Below are 17,734 nucleotides of genomic sequence, written 5' to 3' on the forward strand. Positions count from 1 at the left end.
TTGCTCCTTTAGACAGCCAACAGCAACCCGACAGGTCGAATGACCTCCTTCTGTGCTGTAACAATTCTATAATTCTGTGATTCCAACCAAATTTCCATTGACGCAGAGTGAGCTAATTTATGCCTTCTGCTACTTAATCCTTTATAATCATTTTAGCCATTTAGTTTGGCTTCTCCAGGGGACTTGAAGATCAATAACCCTTCTGTTAATATTGGAACCATTGATCATGTTAGTTCTATTCTGCCACAACTGTTAACATCTGCTCAGATTCATGAAATATTAAATTGCCTTGTTAAATATTTTGTACTCAAAAAAGTATTAAATATCACATAGGGCAAAGAGAACTGAACATTGGTGGGGAAACACACGTGTGCATTCATGTGACTAAAATTTGTACTAGAAAAATTAACTTTCTGCCTTAATGACGGTGAATTCCTGAGCAGTTTTAGCATTCCTGAAAGCTAGCAACGACGATAAACAAATTGAGATCTTGCCTTTTAAGGAAAAACAACATAAACACCAAGAATAATTTCTGTTCATTTCCTACATTAGTACCAAATGTCTACTTCTCAGTGAATCAAGAAACTATCTACATTTTTGTGTCCTTCAATTATGTTTTTGTTTAATCTATTAAATGCCCTTGCATTCCATTAACTTCAGTCTGGAAAGGCAGCAGTTTTAATGAACTAAATAGTCCGCTGCAACATATTTCCATTGCACTGCTTTGATCAAGTTACCAACATCAACTGCTAGTTAAAGAAGGTAGAGAACATTTATCGCCAGTTTAATAAGGACATGGGGAGTCCACTCCAAATAAAGGAGTAGATTTATTTACAGTACGGTATATACAGCACCCAATAGCTCCCTCCCAGGTTCCTCTCTGGTTGGTGCCTTACTGGTCAACCTTTTATACATTGGTTTACTAGAATTCTCTCGCCCCGAGCGGGAGAGCTTGTACTTTGCGAGGACCAAGGGGAAGATGATCATTCCCACCCCGTAAGGCCCATGTGGGATATTACAGCCAGCAAAACTCTGCAAGATTTCGTCAAACATCCATAGACTTACATATCAGATCAAAGGTGACTTATGAATGAAAATTGCTTATTGTCACAAGTAGGCTTCAAATGAAGTTACTGTGAAAAGCCCCTAGTCGCCACATTCCAGCGCCTGTTCGGGGATGCTGGAACAGGAATTGAACCGTGCTGCTGGCCTGCCTGGGTCTGCTTTAAAAGCCAGCTCTTTAACCCTGTGCTAAACAGCCCATGGTTCTGTGGCAGAACTAAACATAGTTAAAAGAAACTGTTGCTCCAAAACATTTCTATTTGTTTGTTTGCAGAATTTTAGACAGATGGTGCCACTGTTTGGTGTTTTCAGATTGGCTTTCATTTTAATTATAGGTAAGTTTTTTTTTTTAATTATATTGTTGCTTCATAATTGTCCCCTCCTCTAATTTCCTGTCTTGATCATTTGACTTCATAGAGATGTTGTGTTGTGGGATGAAGGGGAATTTTGAACTGCAGGGGTGTAGCCAACAGCTGCTCCATAGTTAGACAATATCGGTGGAAAAAGCCTTCTTTGGAGGTTTCAGTAACACTATACTAATGCGTGGGAGAGGATTAATTGACATATCAAATCTGGAGTACCCAATTAATTGTTCTTAATCATGTATAAATAAGTAGCATTCACTTGAACAGGATAGTGGAATTTAATCTCTCATTGCATGCAATTCTCTCAATGTTCCGTTATTCAGTTTTAAACAAACAATCCCATGTGCTTGACAGGCATCATTTATTTAAATATTTTTGGCATGAATAATTTCAGCTCAAGTTTTTGTATTGATGATGTTCAGGGAATCTGACATCGGACATGTGTTAAAATTAGTTTATTGGGGTCATTGGTCTATATTTTCGGATCATTCAATGATAACGTTTTCAATTAATCATTTTCATATATATATTTGCAGTTGGCACAGATGTGGGGTTTGCCTTATACAGAAGATTCCTTGTCGAAGGGGCTGTTTTACGTGTAAGTGCCATAGACGTCTGTTTTAACCTTTCATTACCGATATGTTCTAGCACAATGTTGTAACTTAAGAATTAAACCAAATGATTGTTAACAGAGAGCAAACTGGTGCTTGATAACAATGATGTGTCCAGCCTTGGATTAATGGTAACATTCTCACCTCTGGTTTAGATGTTTCTGGGTTCAGGTTCCACTCCAGAGACTTAACATAATCGAGATTTATCCTTCAGAGCACTACAGGTATTCCAGGGGTGTTACATTGTTGAAGGGACCATTTTTCAGCTGAAATATTGAACATATTGGTGGGATGGGCAGACACGGGGCAGATGAAATTTAATGTAGAAAAGTCTGAAGTGACACATTTTGGTCAGAAGAACGAGAAGATGTGACGTAAAGTAGTGTATGATTCTAATGGAAATGCAGAAGCAGAGGAACCTGAGTGTATATGGACATAAATTATTGAAGGCGGCCAGACAGGTTGAGAAAGCAGTTAAGATATACTGAAACCTGAATTTTGTACATAGGGACACAGAGTACAAAAGCAAGCAACTTATGAACCTCAGAATCAGAGAATTTACAGTGCCGAAGGAGGTCATTCGGCCCATCGAGTTTGCACCGGCCCTTGGAAAAAGCACCCTACTTAAGGCCACGCCTCCACCCTATCCCCGTAACCCAGTAACCCCACCTAACCTTTTAGACACTAAGGGGAAGGGGCAATTTAGCATAGCCAATCCACCTAATCTGCATATCTTTGGACTGTTGGAGGAAATCGGAGCACCCGGAAGAAATCCACGCAGACACGGGAGAAAGTGCAAACTCCTCACAGTCACCCGAGGCTGGAATTGAGCCCAGGTCCCTGGAGCTGTGAAGCAGCAGTACTAACCACTGTGCCATCGTACTGCCCTAAATACTAATGCCAGGGAAAACTCTGTAGAATCTATAGAATCCCTACGGTGCAGAAGGCAGCCATTCGGCCCATCGCACCTGCACCGACTCTTCAAAAGACCATCCTACCTGTTCCTGCAACCCCACCCTAAGGGGCAATTTAGCATGATCAATCCACGGCTGTGGATCTTTGGGCTGTGGGAGGAAACTGGTGTACCCAGGGGAAACCCATGCAGACATGGGGAGAAAGTGCAAACTCCACGCAGTCACCCGAGGTGGGAATCAAACCCAGGTCCCTAGCGCTGTGAGGCATCAGTGCTAACCACTTGTGCCAACCTTCATAAAACACTGGTTCAGTCTCCAAGGGAAGGATGTGAAGGTTTTAGAAACGGTTTAGAAAAGATTTACGAGAATGGATCCAAGCACGAGAGACTTCAGTTATGTGGATAGACTGGTGAACTGTGGTTGTTCTCCTTCGAGAAGAGAAGGTTGAGAGATTTGTGAGACCTGTTCAAAATGATGAGGGTCTACGAGAGCATAAATGGGGAGAAACTGTCCCTTTCGGTAGATGGCCAAGAACCTCAAAGTAATAAACAAAATAACCAGAGAGGACAAGAAAAAAATTCTTAATGCGACCAGTGGTTTGGATCTGGAATGCACTGCCAGAGCATGTGGTGGAGACAGGTTCAACTGCAGTTTTCAAAAAGGAACTGGATAATTATCTGAAGAGAAAATATTTTGCAGAACTAAAGGGAAAAGGTGGGAGTGTGGGACTAACTGAGTTGTTGCAGGAAACTGACATAGTACAAGATGCTGAATGGCCTGTTTCTGTGCTGTAACCATTCTATGATTCTAGTATAGATAGATTCAATGAAGCTGATAAACACACGAAGAAGAAAGAAGCTGAAGGTTACCAGATAGTGTGATCAAGAAGGGTGAAATGAGATTGTGTGGAACATAAACACCAACACAGATGGGGTAGGCCAAATGGCTTGTTTCTGTCAATACCACGTATAGCAGCTCGCAAGGAAGACAAACACCATACTGTATCTCAAATCCTCAGGCCATCTCAGCCAGGCAATTAACGTGAATCACTCTCTCTGCCCACTATCTCTCCCCCTCACACTATCTTTCCCCCTTTCGCACTCTTTCTCCTGTATTCCCTCAAACTCTCTTCCCCCCCCCCCCTTCCATCCCCTCACATTCACTCTCCTCCCCTTTCTCTCACGTGCTCTCTTCCCCCACCCCGTCATACTGTCTCTCTCCCACCCCATTTTGCACACTGCCTCCCCCATTCCCTCACTCTCTCTCTCCCCATTCCCTCACACTCTCTCTTCCCTAATCTTCACACTCTCGCTTTCCCATACCCTCACACTCTCACTTCCCCATTCCCTCACACTCTCTCTCCCCCATTCCCTCACACTCTTTCTTCCCTATACCCTCACTCTCTCTTCCCTATACCCTCACACTCTCTTTCCCATTCCCTCACACTCTCTCTCTCCCCCATTCCCTCACACTCTCTCTCCCCCATTCCCTCACACTCTCTCTCCCCCATTCCCTCACTCTCTCTCTCCCCCATTCCCTCACTCTCTCTCTCCCCCATTCCCTCACACTCTCTCTCTCCCCCATTCCCTCACACTCTCTCTCTCCCCCATTCCCTCACACTCCCTCTTCCCCATTCCCTCACACTCCCTCTCCCCTTTCCTTCACAAACTCTCCCCATTCCCTCACACTCTCTCTCTCCCATTCCCTCACACTGTTCTCCATTCCCTCACACACTCTCTTTCCCATTCACTCACACACTCTCCCTATTCCCTCACACTCTCTCTCCCCCATTCCCTCACACTCTCTCTCCCCCATTCCCTCACACTCTCTCTCTCCCCCATTCCCTCACACTCTCTCTCCCCCATTCCCTCACACTCTCTCTCCCCCATTCCCTCACACTCTCTCTCTCCCCCATTCCCTCACACTCTCTCTCCCCCATTCCCTCACACTCTCTCTCTCCCCCATTCGCTCACACTCCCTCTTCCCCATTCCCTCACACTCCCTCTCCCCTTTCCTTCACAAACTCTCCCCATTCCCTCACACTCTCGCTCTCCCATTCCCTCACACTCTGTTCTCCATTCCCTCACACACTCTTTTTCCCATTCACTCACACACACTCCCCATTCCCTCACACTCTCTCTCCCCATTCCCTCACACTCTCTCTTCCCCATTCCCTCGCACTCTCTCCTCCCCATTCCCTCACACTCTCTCTCCCCATTCCCTCACACTCTCTCTCCCCATTCCCTCAAACTCTCTCTCCCCATTCCCTCACGCTCTCTCTCCCCCTTTCCCTCACACTCTCTCTTCCCCATTCCCTCACACTCTCTCCCCATTCCCTCACACTCTCTCTTTCCCATTCCCTCACACTCTCTCTTTCCCATTTCCTCACACTCTCTCTCCCCATTCCCTCACTCTCTCTCCCCCATTCCCTCACACTCTCTCTCCCCATTCCCTCACTCTCTCTCTCCCATTCCCTCACACACTCTCCTCCCCATTCCCTCACACTCTCTCTTCCCCATTCTCCCATGCAGCCTCTCTCATACAGTCTCTAATCACTCATTTAATCAGGTGCCAATGGGCTCCACTGCTCCAGCTGCCTCGACTGTGCCCCACATCGCCACTCCGGCTCGGCTCTGCTTGTATCGAGTTTACAAGTCTGCTTGAAATCGCAGGTGCCAGATTGGCACGCCAGTGCACCCCCACAGCACGACACCACTGAGTCAAAGGTTTTGGAGGATAGCCAGCAAAGTGGAGTTAAGACCATATTCAGATCAACAATGATCATATTGAATGGTGGAGCAGGCCCGATGGGCCAAATTGTCTTCTCCTATTTCTTATGACCTTTTAAAGTGTTAAACAGATGACGGGCTGGTGGTGCCAGTTTCACACCATGGTCAAGAGTCAACTTCACCCTAAACGTCATTGTTGAGCTTCAATAGCATCTAATTCCCCAAGTTGGCATTTCCATCACTTATGCTTTCTAATTAATAATGTATTGCTTCCTGACACGATGAGGACAACAAAACATGTGGTAATATCCGACTCGAGCAAAGCCAGTTGTTCCTGCAGGCTTCACGGCTCAGATTTTTTTTTAAAATTCCAATTAAGAGACAGTTTAGTGCGGCCAATCCACCTACTCTGCACATATTTGGTTCTGTGGATGAGACCCACGCTGACACAGGGAGAATGTGCAAACTCCACATGGACAGTGACCCAGGGCAGGAGTCAAACACGGGTCCTGGGCGCGTGAGGCAGCAGTGCTAACCATTGTGCCACTGTGCCGTACAGCTCAGATTGTTAAGAAGAAATAAACATGAATGGCTCGGTAATTTTTTTGTTCGGAAATGTTCTGGTGGTTACAGCAGATTGTATCTTATCTATTTCCTTTCTTTCCTCCCCTGATTCTGCCTTTCTTGTTTTCCTGTTTTGTGTGAAATAAAACATTTTGTCTGATTTTCCTTCCTTGCTGCTTTGATTTCCTTCTACTGAGAATTTCTTTATTAACTCCCACTTTGAAAAATTGAATCGCAGATGTATACGCAAGGTAAGAGGAAATTTATTCAAGTACAAGTTGTGATAAGAGACTGCAATGAATGGCAGAGAATATATGCAATACTGTGACTCAAAAGAGCTTTGAGTCTGTATCTCCTTTTGAGTACAAGGCATAATCTAAAGTGGTGTAGTGGTATTATCACTGGACTAGTAATCCAGAATCCCAAGGCAAGATCCCAAGTTTAATGATGACCCTGAAGCCATTGTGGACAAAAAGCCCTCAGCGAAGGAAATCTGCTATCCTTACATGTGACTCCAGTTCCAAATGCCCTCTGGAGGGTAGTTAGGGATGGGCAATTAATGATGCCACATTGTGTGAATTAAAAAATAATGGGTTTCTTATTTGCCTTCAGGCCTTTGGTTCACCGCTGTATACAAATTGAAGTACTAACTGTATACAGCATGTGACAACATTATGCAGCACACATTTACCACAACATGAGCTAAATTCATTTCACATGACAAAGAGTTGTATATTGCCTCATGGTAAGAAGTGAAGAAAGATACGGAACTAAATGTTTCAGTTTAGAAATAAACAAATTATAATTCCAAAATCATTGCGTTCCAGCAATCAGCAACTACATTGGATAATGGAAACAACACAAAATTCTTATTGGAATTCTGATTTGTTGCACTCCACAAAACATAAAAACTGAAAATTATAACTGTGAACTTTATCAAGTTATTTATTTTTTGAAACCACAGCCAGTATAAGTATATGTCTGTGGATTTCTCCTCAAATGTCCCCCAGATGATTTTTATACCATGAGCCTCTCTCACTACCTATCTCCAACTGCAATCAAATAAACTAAACGAAAACTTAAAACCTTCTCTACCTTACAAGACCCAATTACTAAGCAACAGCTGCTGGTTAATTTACTCTTTACATTGTAGCCCTCTCTAAGCACAATAGAATCACAGTTGGAATTGAAACCAACCCCCACACGTACAAGCACCTTTTTCCAGCATGAATCTAACTGTCGGTTTTACCCTCTCGGCACAAAAACATTACATTAAACCCACTTAAACCTATATCTTATTTCTAATGTTAACCAATACCATTATGGGCAGCATGGTAGCACAATGCTTAGCACAGTTGCTTCACAGCTCCAAGGTCGCAGGTTCGATTCTCGGCCTGGGTCACTGCCTGTGCAGAGTCTGCACGTTCTCCCCGTGTCTGCGTGGGTTTCCTCCGGGTGCTCCTTTTCCTCCCACAGTCCATAGATGTGCAGGTTAGATGGATTGACCATGCTAAATTGCCCTCAGTGTCCAAAAAGGTGAGGTGGGGTTCCTGGGTTAAGGAGATAGGGTTAAGATGTGGGCTTAAGTAGGGTGCTCGTTCCAAGAGCCGATGCAGACTCGATGGGCCATATGGCCTCCTTCTGCACTGTAAATTCTATGATTCTATGAAAATACAAATATATATCCCTTAAAATTATCTTTGCTTTACCAACAATAGCTGAATTGAATACTAAACGGTTAAATTATGTTTTCAAATGGCAGCACTGAATAATAATTTCCCCACATCCTATACTGCTGACGCTGTGTAGCAGCGCACTGAACAAGCAATTTACCTTGCGTTAGGAGCTAGACCATTTCTAATAGCCCAGGCTGATAGTCTAATTGTTGGAGAAACTGGCGCTAAGGGAGCCACCTCCATCTCCTTTTGCTGTAGTTTCACTGTGTGTCCCCAATTTTCTCTTCCCTTTGATTCTGAAGGCAGTAATGTTGTTCTGGGATATTAACTAACTCATTCCAGAAGTTTGTTGGTGCATCATTTAATTGCTCATTCTTCAAGGTTTGTTAGGCTGTTTATCTGAGGAAAGGATCAAAGCTGAACCCATTTTATATCCTCCAAAATGGACTTTTCAGCAAAGGTTACCAGAATGTAATCAGTAAAAATGCTGGCTGATTTCATAACATGAGGTCAATTGCTGGATCATCACTTTTACTTTTTTTGTTGAGGTCAGTTAGTGCAGGCAGGACGCATTTATGATCTATCTGGCCTTTGTGGTCTGTATCACATCCAGATGGTATAACTGCAGAGAATAAATAAAAAGGGTGAAAAATTGTCTACAAGCAACATTACAACAACATCATTTTGGAACAATGTGGTGATGGTATTTTGAAAGGTCAAAGTAGAAAATGAATGTAAATACTTTTATTTGTGGTGTGGGAAATAATAATTGCTTTCACACATGGTTTTTCTTCATTCACCAATGTGTGAAAAAAAACTTCTTTTTTTTAACTCACATCAACTTTTTCACGAAGATAGGAAATGGAGGAAAAAGATGGCTCAAGCTGTCTTATTAATTACATTGTTACAGTTTGTGAATGTCAATTACATTGCTAATGTTAAGAGAAATAGATGATGATCTTTAATAGGGCTGGTTTAGCTCAGTGGGCTAGACAGCTGGTTTGTAATGCAGAACAAGGCCAGTAGCGCGGGTTCAATTCCCGTACCAGCTAACCAGAACAGGCGCCGGAATGTGGCGACTAAGGGCTTTTCACAGCAACCGGGGCAGCACGGTAGCATTGTGGATAGCACAATTGCTTCACAGCTCCAGGGTTCCAGGTTCGATTCCGGCTTGGGTCACTGTCTGTGCGGAGTCTGCACATCCTCCCCGTGTGTGCGTGGGTTTCCTCCGGGTGCTCCGGTTTCCTCCCACAGTCCAAAGATGTGCAGGTTAGGTGGATTGGTCATGTTAAATTGCCCTTAGTGTCCAAAATTGCCCTTAGTGTTGGGTGGGGTTACTGGGTTATGGGGATAGGGTGGAGGTGTGGACCTTGGGTAGGGTGCTCTTTCCAAGAGCTGGTGCAGACTCGATGGGCCGAATGGCCTCCTTCTGCACTGTAAATTCTATGATAATCTATGATAAACTTCATACTTGTGACAATAAAAGATTATTATTATATTAATTGTCTTTGAGCACATATATAAATTGGGGATGTCTGGGACACTGGGTTGAGTGAGACTATAACTGTGAGGCTGAAAAAAGTCAATAAACTCTCTGTATAAAGAAAGATTGTGTATCTTGGTTTCTGCTTCACTAACCATTTAATGGATCCCATTAACACTTTCTAAAATCCGGCTGTCCGAAAACCGGACATTTTTGATATTTAATTAAATCCTTCGATTTCCCAAATACAGCCATCCTTGGGCAGATCCCAAAGAATGGAATTAGCAGCAATTGTGCTCACGTAAGCCCTAAGTCCATGCAACACTTTTAAGATCTGCCTTCCTCCTCACCACCACCCCCTGCACCACACCTTCCCGCCACTCCCCAACACTTTCCCTATTTCCTGGACTCAAAGCTGTCCATTCCACCAAGAGGATAGAGTTGGGGATTCTCTCCACACTTCTAATTGCAACAATCCTGGCTGTTTTCAGATCCAAATTGAGGAAAGTACAAAACCTAGCATGATCACCTTCCTGAAGGTGCTGGACTTTGGACATGGGACCTGTAAATCAGTAAATTAGTCTACCTTTTACACAGTAAATGTAAAAGTTAATTAGAAAAAGTGCTGACCTCAACAGATTGGTTTTCAGGACGTAAATTGAGTTACTATATGATTTTATTCTTCCAGCATGTTATTATGACATTAAAAATAATCATTTTGATTATTTGTTCTAAGATTGTGCTTCTATTCCATATAGGTTTCCTTTGTGGCCCACATTGCAGGCGGCCTGGCTGGAATGACCATCGGCTATGTGGTTTTCAACTGCTATGACCAGAAACTCTTAAAGGATCCCAGATTTTGGGCTTCAATTTTGGCGTATTTTGCCTGTGTCGTGTTTGCTGTCATATTCAACATCTTCCTGTCTCCTGCTTCTTAAACAATGGGAATGGAGAACGGATTGGTCATAATATTTTTTTTAACGCGCACAAAGGCTGACAGAGTATTCATCAAGCACTGATGACAAGAAGCACGTCACAGCTCCTGAAGGGCAGTTGGAACAATCATTTCCCACAAACTCCTCAAAATTTCATGATGCCTGTAATGTATCTTTGACATTTTGTCGCTGGAATTGTTTGTCGAGTAAATTTTTATTAATCAGAGATTTTTTTACATAGAATTTACAGTGCAGAAGGAGGCCATTCAGCCTATTGAGTCTGCACCGGCCCTTGGAAAGAGCACCCTACTTAAGCCCACACCTCCATCGTATCCCAGTAACCCCACCTAACCATTTTGGACATTAAGGGCAATTTAGAATGGCCAATCCACTTGACCTGCACGTCTTTGTATTGTGGGAGGAAACCGGAGCACCCGAAGGAAACCCACGTAGATACAGGGAGAACGTGCACACTCAGCACAGACAGCGACCAAAGCCGGGAATCCAATCTGGGACCCTGTGAAGCAACAGTGCTAACTATTGTGCTACCGTGTCGCCCACATCATCACATAACATAGCAACTTCTGCTTTGACTTGAATTTGCAGATTGTTGCTTATTATGGGACCTTCCCTCAGTTTGTCCTATTTTTGTTGTGTTGAGGTGTTGGACGACTTTATTGATTGCAGTACTTAAATTCAAATCTCCAGTTTACTCAAATAGTTCCACTTTCGCAGGGATGAGCAGTAGACTGAATTATACACCCGGTGTAACTAGATTGGACGATTGGGTTTAGTCCAGTAAATATCCCATTTGGCCATGTTCTGTCTTGAAAACAATAGCCACATTTTCAGGATAGACTGCATTGTTAAACCTGTGCAGCACCGTTTCCCAAACTATCACTGTAGTGCAGTTATTTTTTCTCTTCTCTTCCTGTATTATGTTTTCTTGTATTCTCAGTACACTCTTGGTCCTTATTACACCTATTCTAATAATCTAGTCTGTAGTCATCTTCTGATATCTGGTGGGCTTGGTTCTCTGACAGTCTGATCCAGAAATTGGGTCTAATTTCCAGGCCTTTGCTCTTGTGGTATCAGCTGTCATGTGGGTTAATGTTCTTTGTGATGAGCTTGGTCAACCTGAGGAGGAGATGCTCCACTTTGATCCAAGTCAATGTACAGATGATGCATAACTCGCTATTTGCTGGTTATGATAGAATGTAGTAGGAAGATATGTCCATGTCGCTTGGTGACATGGGATATTCTTGTGATAGTGTAACTATCTTAGGAAATATAACCAAGGGGTGCTAGAGTAGTTGGTCACTGAGATATTTTTCCCAATAGGTGTTATATTAACATTGACATCAACTCATTTTTAAAAAATGAGATTAACATTGTTGTTAAATTAATCCTGATTGGATGATTTAATTTTTGATAATGGATTTTAAAAATTCATACATGGGATGTGGGCACCACTGGCTAGACCAGCATTTGTTGCCCACCCCTAATTGCCCTCGGGGAAAGTGGCGGTCAGTTGCCTTTTTGAACTGCTACAGTTCATGTGATGTAGGTACACCCACAGTGATGTTAGGGAGGGAGTTCCAAGATTTTGACCCAGCGACAGTGAAGGAACTGTGATACATTTTCAAGTTGGGACGGTGAGTGGCTTGGAGGGGAACTCCCAGTCGATGGTGTTCCCATGTGTCTGCTGCCCTTGTCCTACTAGATGGCAGTGGGGTTGGAAGCTGCTGACTAAAGGGCCTTGTTGAGTTCTTGCTGTGCATCTTGTAGATGGTACCCACTGCTGCTACTGTGCACTGGTAGTGGAGGGTGTGAATGTTTGTGAATGGCAATCAAGTGGGCTGCTTTGTTCTGCATGGAGTGTTGTTGAGTGTTGTTAGAGTTGCACTCATCTAGGCAGGCGAAGAGTATTCCATCACACTCCTAACTTGTTCCTTGTAGATTGCGGACAGGCTTTGGGAAGTAGTTTCTCACCACAGTATTCCTAGACTGTCACCTGCTTGTAGCCACAGTTTTTATATAGCTAGTCCAATTCAGTTTCTGGTCAATGGTAACCCCAAGAATGTTAATAGTGATTTATTTATTGTGACGTAGTTTTGGATAGATTTCAGTATACAGCTGGTGGTAAAACATTAATTTGAGCATTGCCTGGGAATCCTTACGCCTTGCCTAAATAATGTATCCTGGAATTGTTACTATTATTGTGGATTGATCTATTTGTGTCTGATTTATGAATTTTATCTAAACCGCACTGCAATTCTTAAATTTTCAACTAGACAATCACATGTAGCCTGAAGAAATGGCTTTATACATAAACATGGGCCGGGATTCTCCCCTACCCGGCGGGGCAGGGGGTCCCGGCGGGATGGATTGGCAGGAAACATTCCGGCTTCGGGCCGCCCCAAAGGTGCGGATTTCTCTGCACCTTTAGGGGCCAAGCCCTCAACGTGAGGGGCTAGGCGTGCCGGAGTGCTTTCCGCTCCACCGGCTGGCGTGGAAGGTCTTTGGCGCCACGCCAGCCGGGGCCGAAAAGACTTCGCCGGCCGGCGGAAGTCCGCGCATGCGCGGGAGCGTCAGCGGCTGCTGACGTCATCCCCTCGCATGTGCAGGAAGGGGTGTCTCTTATGCATCGGCCTTGGTGAATGCTGTGGCCGAGGAAAAAGAGTGCCCCCATGGCACAGGCCCGCCCGTGGATCGGTGGGCCCCGGTCGCGGGCCAGGCCACCGTGGGGGCGCCCCCCGGGGCCAGATCGCCCCGCACCTCCCCCCCCCCCAGGACCCCGGAGCCCGCCCGTGCCGCCTAGTCCCACCGGTAAGAGAGGTGGTTTGATTCTCGCCAGCGGGACAGGCATTCCAGCAGCGGGACTTCGGCCCATCGCGGGCCGGAGAATCGCCGGGGGCCGGGGGGGGGGCGACCGGCGCGGCGCGATTCCCGCCCCTGCCGAATATCCGGTGCCGGAGAATTCGGCAACCGGCAGGGGCGGGATTCACGCCAGCCCCCGCGGATTCTCCGACCCGGCGGGGGGTCGGAGAATCCCGCCCATGGTGTTTTTAAAAAATACAATTTCTGTGCCAAGAGGGGAGTGTAAAATTCTCATACTTGAAAAAGTATATGTTTACTGCACTTGCTGCATATAATTCTGCAGCTACTGCATTAATAGATCTGACACTGATTAGACATTATTCACCAATGTTGTGTAGAATTAATCAACAGACAATTCTTGAGAAGAATTTATTATGACTGTGGGTCTTACCTTCTTTGATAGCCAGTAATGAGATATGTGTAGGAGGTTTACTTGCCTAATGCTGTTTAGACTGAGTCAGTGACAGTAATTTTACTAAATTGCTTTTCTGGAAAGGACCTTTGGTGGCTGTGCACATATACAGGAGTTTGGGCATATGCTCCCCATGATGTTACAAATTATTATTTTCTGTCTGTGAATTGGAATGGACTAAAAATTTTGGGGCATGCTCTCCACAATTCTGGGAATGTGTTCGCTGTGGACAAAGCTCAGATTAGATATGCAGATTTGTAAAATTATTACAATGTGACTTACGCGTTCTCTTATTCACAGTGATGTTATAGGGTGTGTTATGAACTGTAAAAGATAGAGATCAAAGGTATGTTAAACATTAACAGCTGTTATCCACATTTTAAAGGGCTGGTTTAGCATACAGGGCTAAATCGCTGGCTTTTAAAGCAGACCAAGGCAGGCCAGCAGCACGGTTCAATTCCCACACCAGCCTCCCCGAACAGGCGCTGGAATGTGGCGACTAGGGGCTTTTCACAGTAACTTCATTGAAGCCTACTTGTGACAATAAGCGATTTTCATTTTTCATTTCATATGAGCTCAACGGTTATAGCAAAGTTTATTTAGGGTGACCTTCCTATGTTAATGCAATAGAAAGTTTTATTTCATACAGTAAGGAGTTGCGGCCTTTGAAATTCACCGACTTGTTTTCATAGAATCCCTACAATTGAGAAGGAGGCCATTCGGCCCATCAATTCTGCACCGACCCTCTGAAAGAGCACTCCACCAAGTCCACTTACCTGCCCTATCCCAATAGTTCCTTAACTTAACCTACACATCCCTAGACACTAAGGGGAAATTTATCATGCTAATCCACCTAACCTGCACATCTTTGAACTGTGGGAGGAAAACGGAGCACCCGGAGGAAACCCACGCAGACACGGGGAGAATGTTCAAGCTCCACACAGTCACCCGAGGCCAGAATTTAACCCGGGTCCCTGGTGCTGTGAGGTAGCAGTGCTAACCATTGCTAGTTCGAGTGCTAACCAACCCTGTTTAAATGTTTGCAATGAGAAGAAATCCATTCCAAAAGCAACAGAGCCCAACGTGCGTCATGGCCTCCAACTAGCCTACACTTCACACAGGACACTTTTAACATAAGGGAAATATCTAAACTGTTACATTTGGTGACACACTGGTAACATGCAAGCTATGATCATTTATGTGGGTAGAGAGTTGAATTGCTTGTTTAGCAAGAGTTGTTGCAGTGGAAGGAAGCCAATATTTTGTTCTGCATTAAGATAAAAAATGATGAAAGAGATGTGTGTTTTAATTTTATCAATACAGTAAGATTACTTGGCGACCCTCAGTAAAAATGTCTTGAAGATCCCCTCCGTATGGTAATCTTTACATCTGTTTCAAAACTATATCAATGAATCATAATTGAATCATACTTAAATCTGTATTATGATGCCATCTGCTTACAAAGACTGATCAATGTATAGTCATTCCTGACAAGTTTCACTGCTCTGACATCAAAAGTATCAGACAGCCTCTTTTGAATTATGTGGAATTATTATAATGCAATGTAGATATATGGGGGGGGGGGGGGGGGGGGGGATTCCCCGCTCCCCAAACCACATGTTTCTCGGCGGCACACCATTCGCTGGCTGCGGGATTCTCTACTCCCGCAACTTGTCAATGGGATTTCCCATTTTAGCCACTCCACACCAACGGGAAACCCATGGGTCGGGGTACGCTGCCAGCAAGAACACAGAATCGCAACAGCCAGAGAATTCTAGCCATAATGAACCAGTGATGCTCTGTATCTACCATACTAGTCTATGGTAGAATGCTAAACACAAAGCAAATTGCAGATGTTCTCACATATGCTGACGTAAATCAGAAACAGCTGCCTCTTGTCATACAACCTCATTTACTTTTCTCCTTCCATTTTGTCATTTAATATTAGACAGAATATTGGCTGGGATTCCACCCCCTCCCCCTCGGCAGGCATCCTGGCGGCAGAGGCGCCTTGCTGTTGGCCAGATCTTCCAGTCCCACTAAAGTCAATGACTACTTACAGTACTCCCCCCACACCACCGCCAGGGAACTCGTTGCAGAGGGTCATGTTTAGCAGGACTGGAAGATTCTCCGGTGGGAAGTGCCTGAACCCCCCCCCATTGTATTATTGACCCAACTTCTGCATCTGGATGAACTGGTGAGAGGTTATGTGCCAGGAAAAGAGAAAGAAAGATGCAAAATTCCAGAATTGAGATCATAGAAACTAATGGCCTGAACCCCTGAGTTCCAGGACATGCTGTCAACTAGCTTTTGCAGAAACTGGTTTACTGCATGAGTTCTTTTTATTCATTTTATTTGTCAAATCTTTAGCTGTTTAATATTTAACATATTTCAAGCAACATAATCTTGAAAATTGCTTTGGACATATCTTTATCATTCTCATATCTGCCAAGAACTTTAATTTAAAATATGTTGCTGCAGTTTTAAAAGATTTTTCTGTCTTTTTATTGTTGAACATTTAGCAGTAAAATGGCTTGTTGGTTAGCCAATTGGGACCTTGTGATTTGCCCAGCCATTTTGTACTTATTACAATTTCTCCAAATGCACCTAGGTTCCCAGCAATTACCTGGGCTAATTTTGTGACACAATTTTTCATAAGTCGTTTTTTTATCTGTCAGAATGAATCGAGCGACATTTTGGCTTCTGACAGCCTCGTCTGCTCCAGTCCTATTCAGATACTCTTTTAACGTTCTGGACTGTACCTTCTACATCTGATATATTTTGTAATTTTTTTGACGCTGTTTTTGTGTATTTACATGTGAAAAATATTCAAATAATTGATTAGCCTGTTCATATTTTGTTAGGTAATAAATCTAATAAATAACAATTTCCCCTAAATGATGAATGAGTGGTGTATTTTGTAGTACACAAATGTTATTGTGTTTTTATCGAGCCCCGGATCCACTCTATTATCCAAATACCATAGCTGGATTAACCTTAGGTTAGTTCCTTTTTGAAAATATATTTTATTACCTTTACCTTGTTAAAAAGTATAGCACAATGGTTGTGTTGCTGGACTGGTAATCCAGAAGTAATCACCTGGGGGCTTGAGTTCCAATCCCATCACAGCAGCTTGGTTATTTAAATTCAATTAATTAAATAAATCTGGAATAATAACTTAGTAGCAGTAATGGTGACCTCCATTCCAGATTATTGTAAACACCCACTTGGTTCACTAACGGCCTTTAGGTAATGAAATTCGACATCCTTCAGGCTCACAGCAATGTGGGTGACTCTTAACTGACGTCTGAAATGGCCGTGTGAGTTGCTCAGCTGTAACCAAGAAGGTTCCTCACCATCTTCTTAAAGGCAATTAGGTAGGGGCAATAAATGCTCAGAGTTCAATAATTGCCAGCAATACCCACATCCTGTGAATGAAGAAAAAAAAGTTATTAACTGATATTTACATGGATGCATTGATATTTACATGTACATGTATGTACATTTGTCAGTGGCAAAATAAGATGAAGCTTGAATGAGACAGTGAATTCTTGCAAATGTTTGCATTGTTGCACAGTACATGTAAATATACAGTTGTTTGTAAGTATGTGTGTTTGACCACTGGAATCTCCACAATTCTAATTCATAAAATCACTACAGTGCAGAAGGAGGCCACTCGGCCCATCGAGTCTGCACCGACCTTTCGAAAGAGCACTCTATCCATGTTCACTCCCCATCCACTCCGCCCTATCTCCGTAACCCCATAACCTAACCTGCACACCCTGGACCTAAGTGCAATTTGCATGGCCAATCCCCTAACGTGTTCCTCGTGCTGTGAGACAGTGGTGGCACCTCATCTTCAGCGGTTTAAAATGATGGATGTTGTTATTGATCTCAGTTGTTCCACTTACCAGGAAGTTCAGACCCGACTCTTGTGACATGAGAACTTGTCCTCTGCTTTTTACTTTGGTTTATAATCCACTAATACACATGAAAACTGTACAGTTGAGAAAAAGAACCTTTTCTTGCTCAATGGCACTTGTGAATTGAAATACTTCTCTAGTACAACATTATTCCTCTCATAAGGATGCAGCATTTTTACA

At 43.6% G+C, this 17,734-nt stretch overlaps 1 protein-coding gene across 1 annotated transcript in view; it reads left to right on the forward strand.

Moving 5' to 3' along the window:
* The window catches only part of rhbdl2 (rhomboid, veinlet-like 2 (Drosophila)), a 111,988-nt gene extending 95,459 nt beyond the window's left edge, over positions 1 to 16,529 (forward strand). The window contains exons 6-8 of the mRNA XM_072501253.1: positions 1,337 to 1,397; positions 1,964 to 2,025; positions 10,163 to 16,529. Of these exons, the coding sequence (XP_072357354.1) occupies positions 1,337 to 1,397; positions 1,964 to 2,025; positions 10,163 to 10,342 (303 nt within the window). The 3' untranslated portion in view covers positions 10,343 to 16,529. The remainder of the gene's footprint in view (positions 1 to 1,336; positions 1,398 to 1,963; positions 2,026 to 10,162) is intronic.
* The last annotated feature ends 1,205 nt before the right edge of the window (positions 16,530 to 17,734 follow it).

The sequence above is a fragment of the Scyliorhinus torazame genome, chromosome 1 (genome assembly GCF_047496885.1).
Source record: "Scyliorhinus torazame isolate Kashiwa2021f chromosome 1, sScyTor2.1, whole genome shotgun sequence".
NCBI classification, from domain to species: domain Eukaryota; kingdom Metazoa; phylum Chordata; class Chondrichthyes; order Carcharhiniformes; family Scyliorhinidae; genus Scyliorhinus; species Scyliorhinus torazame.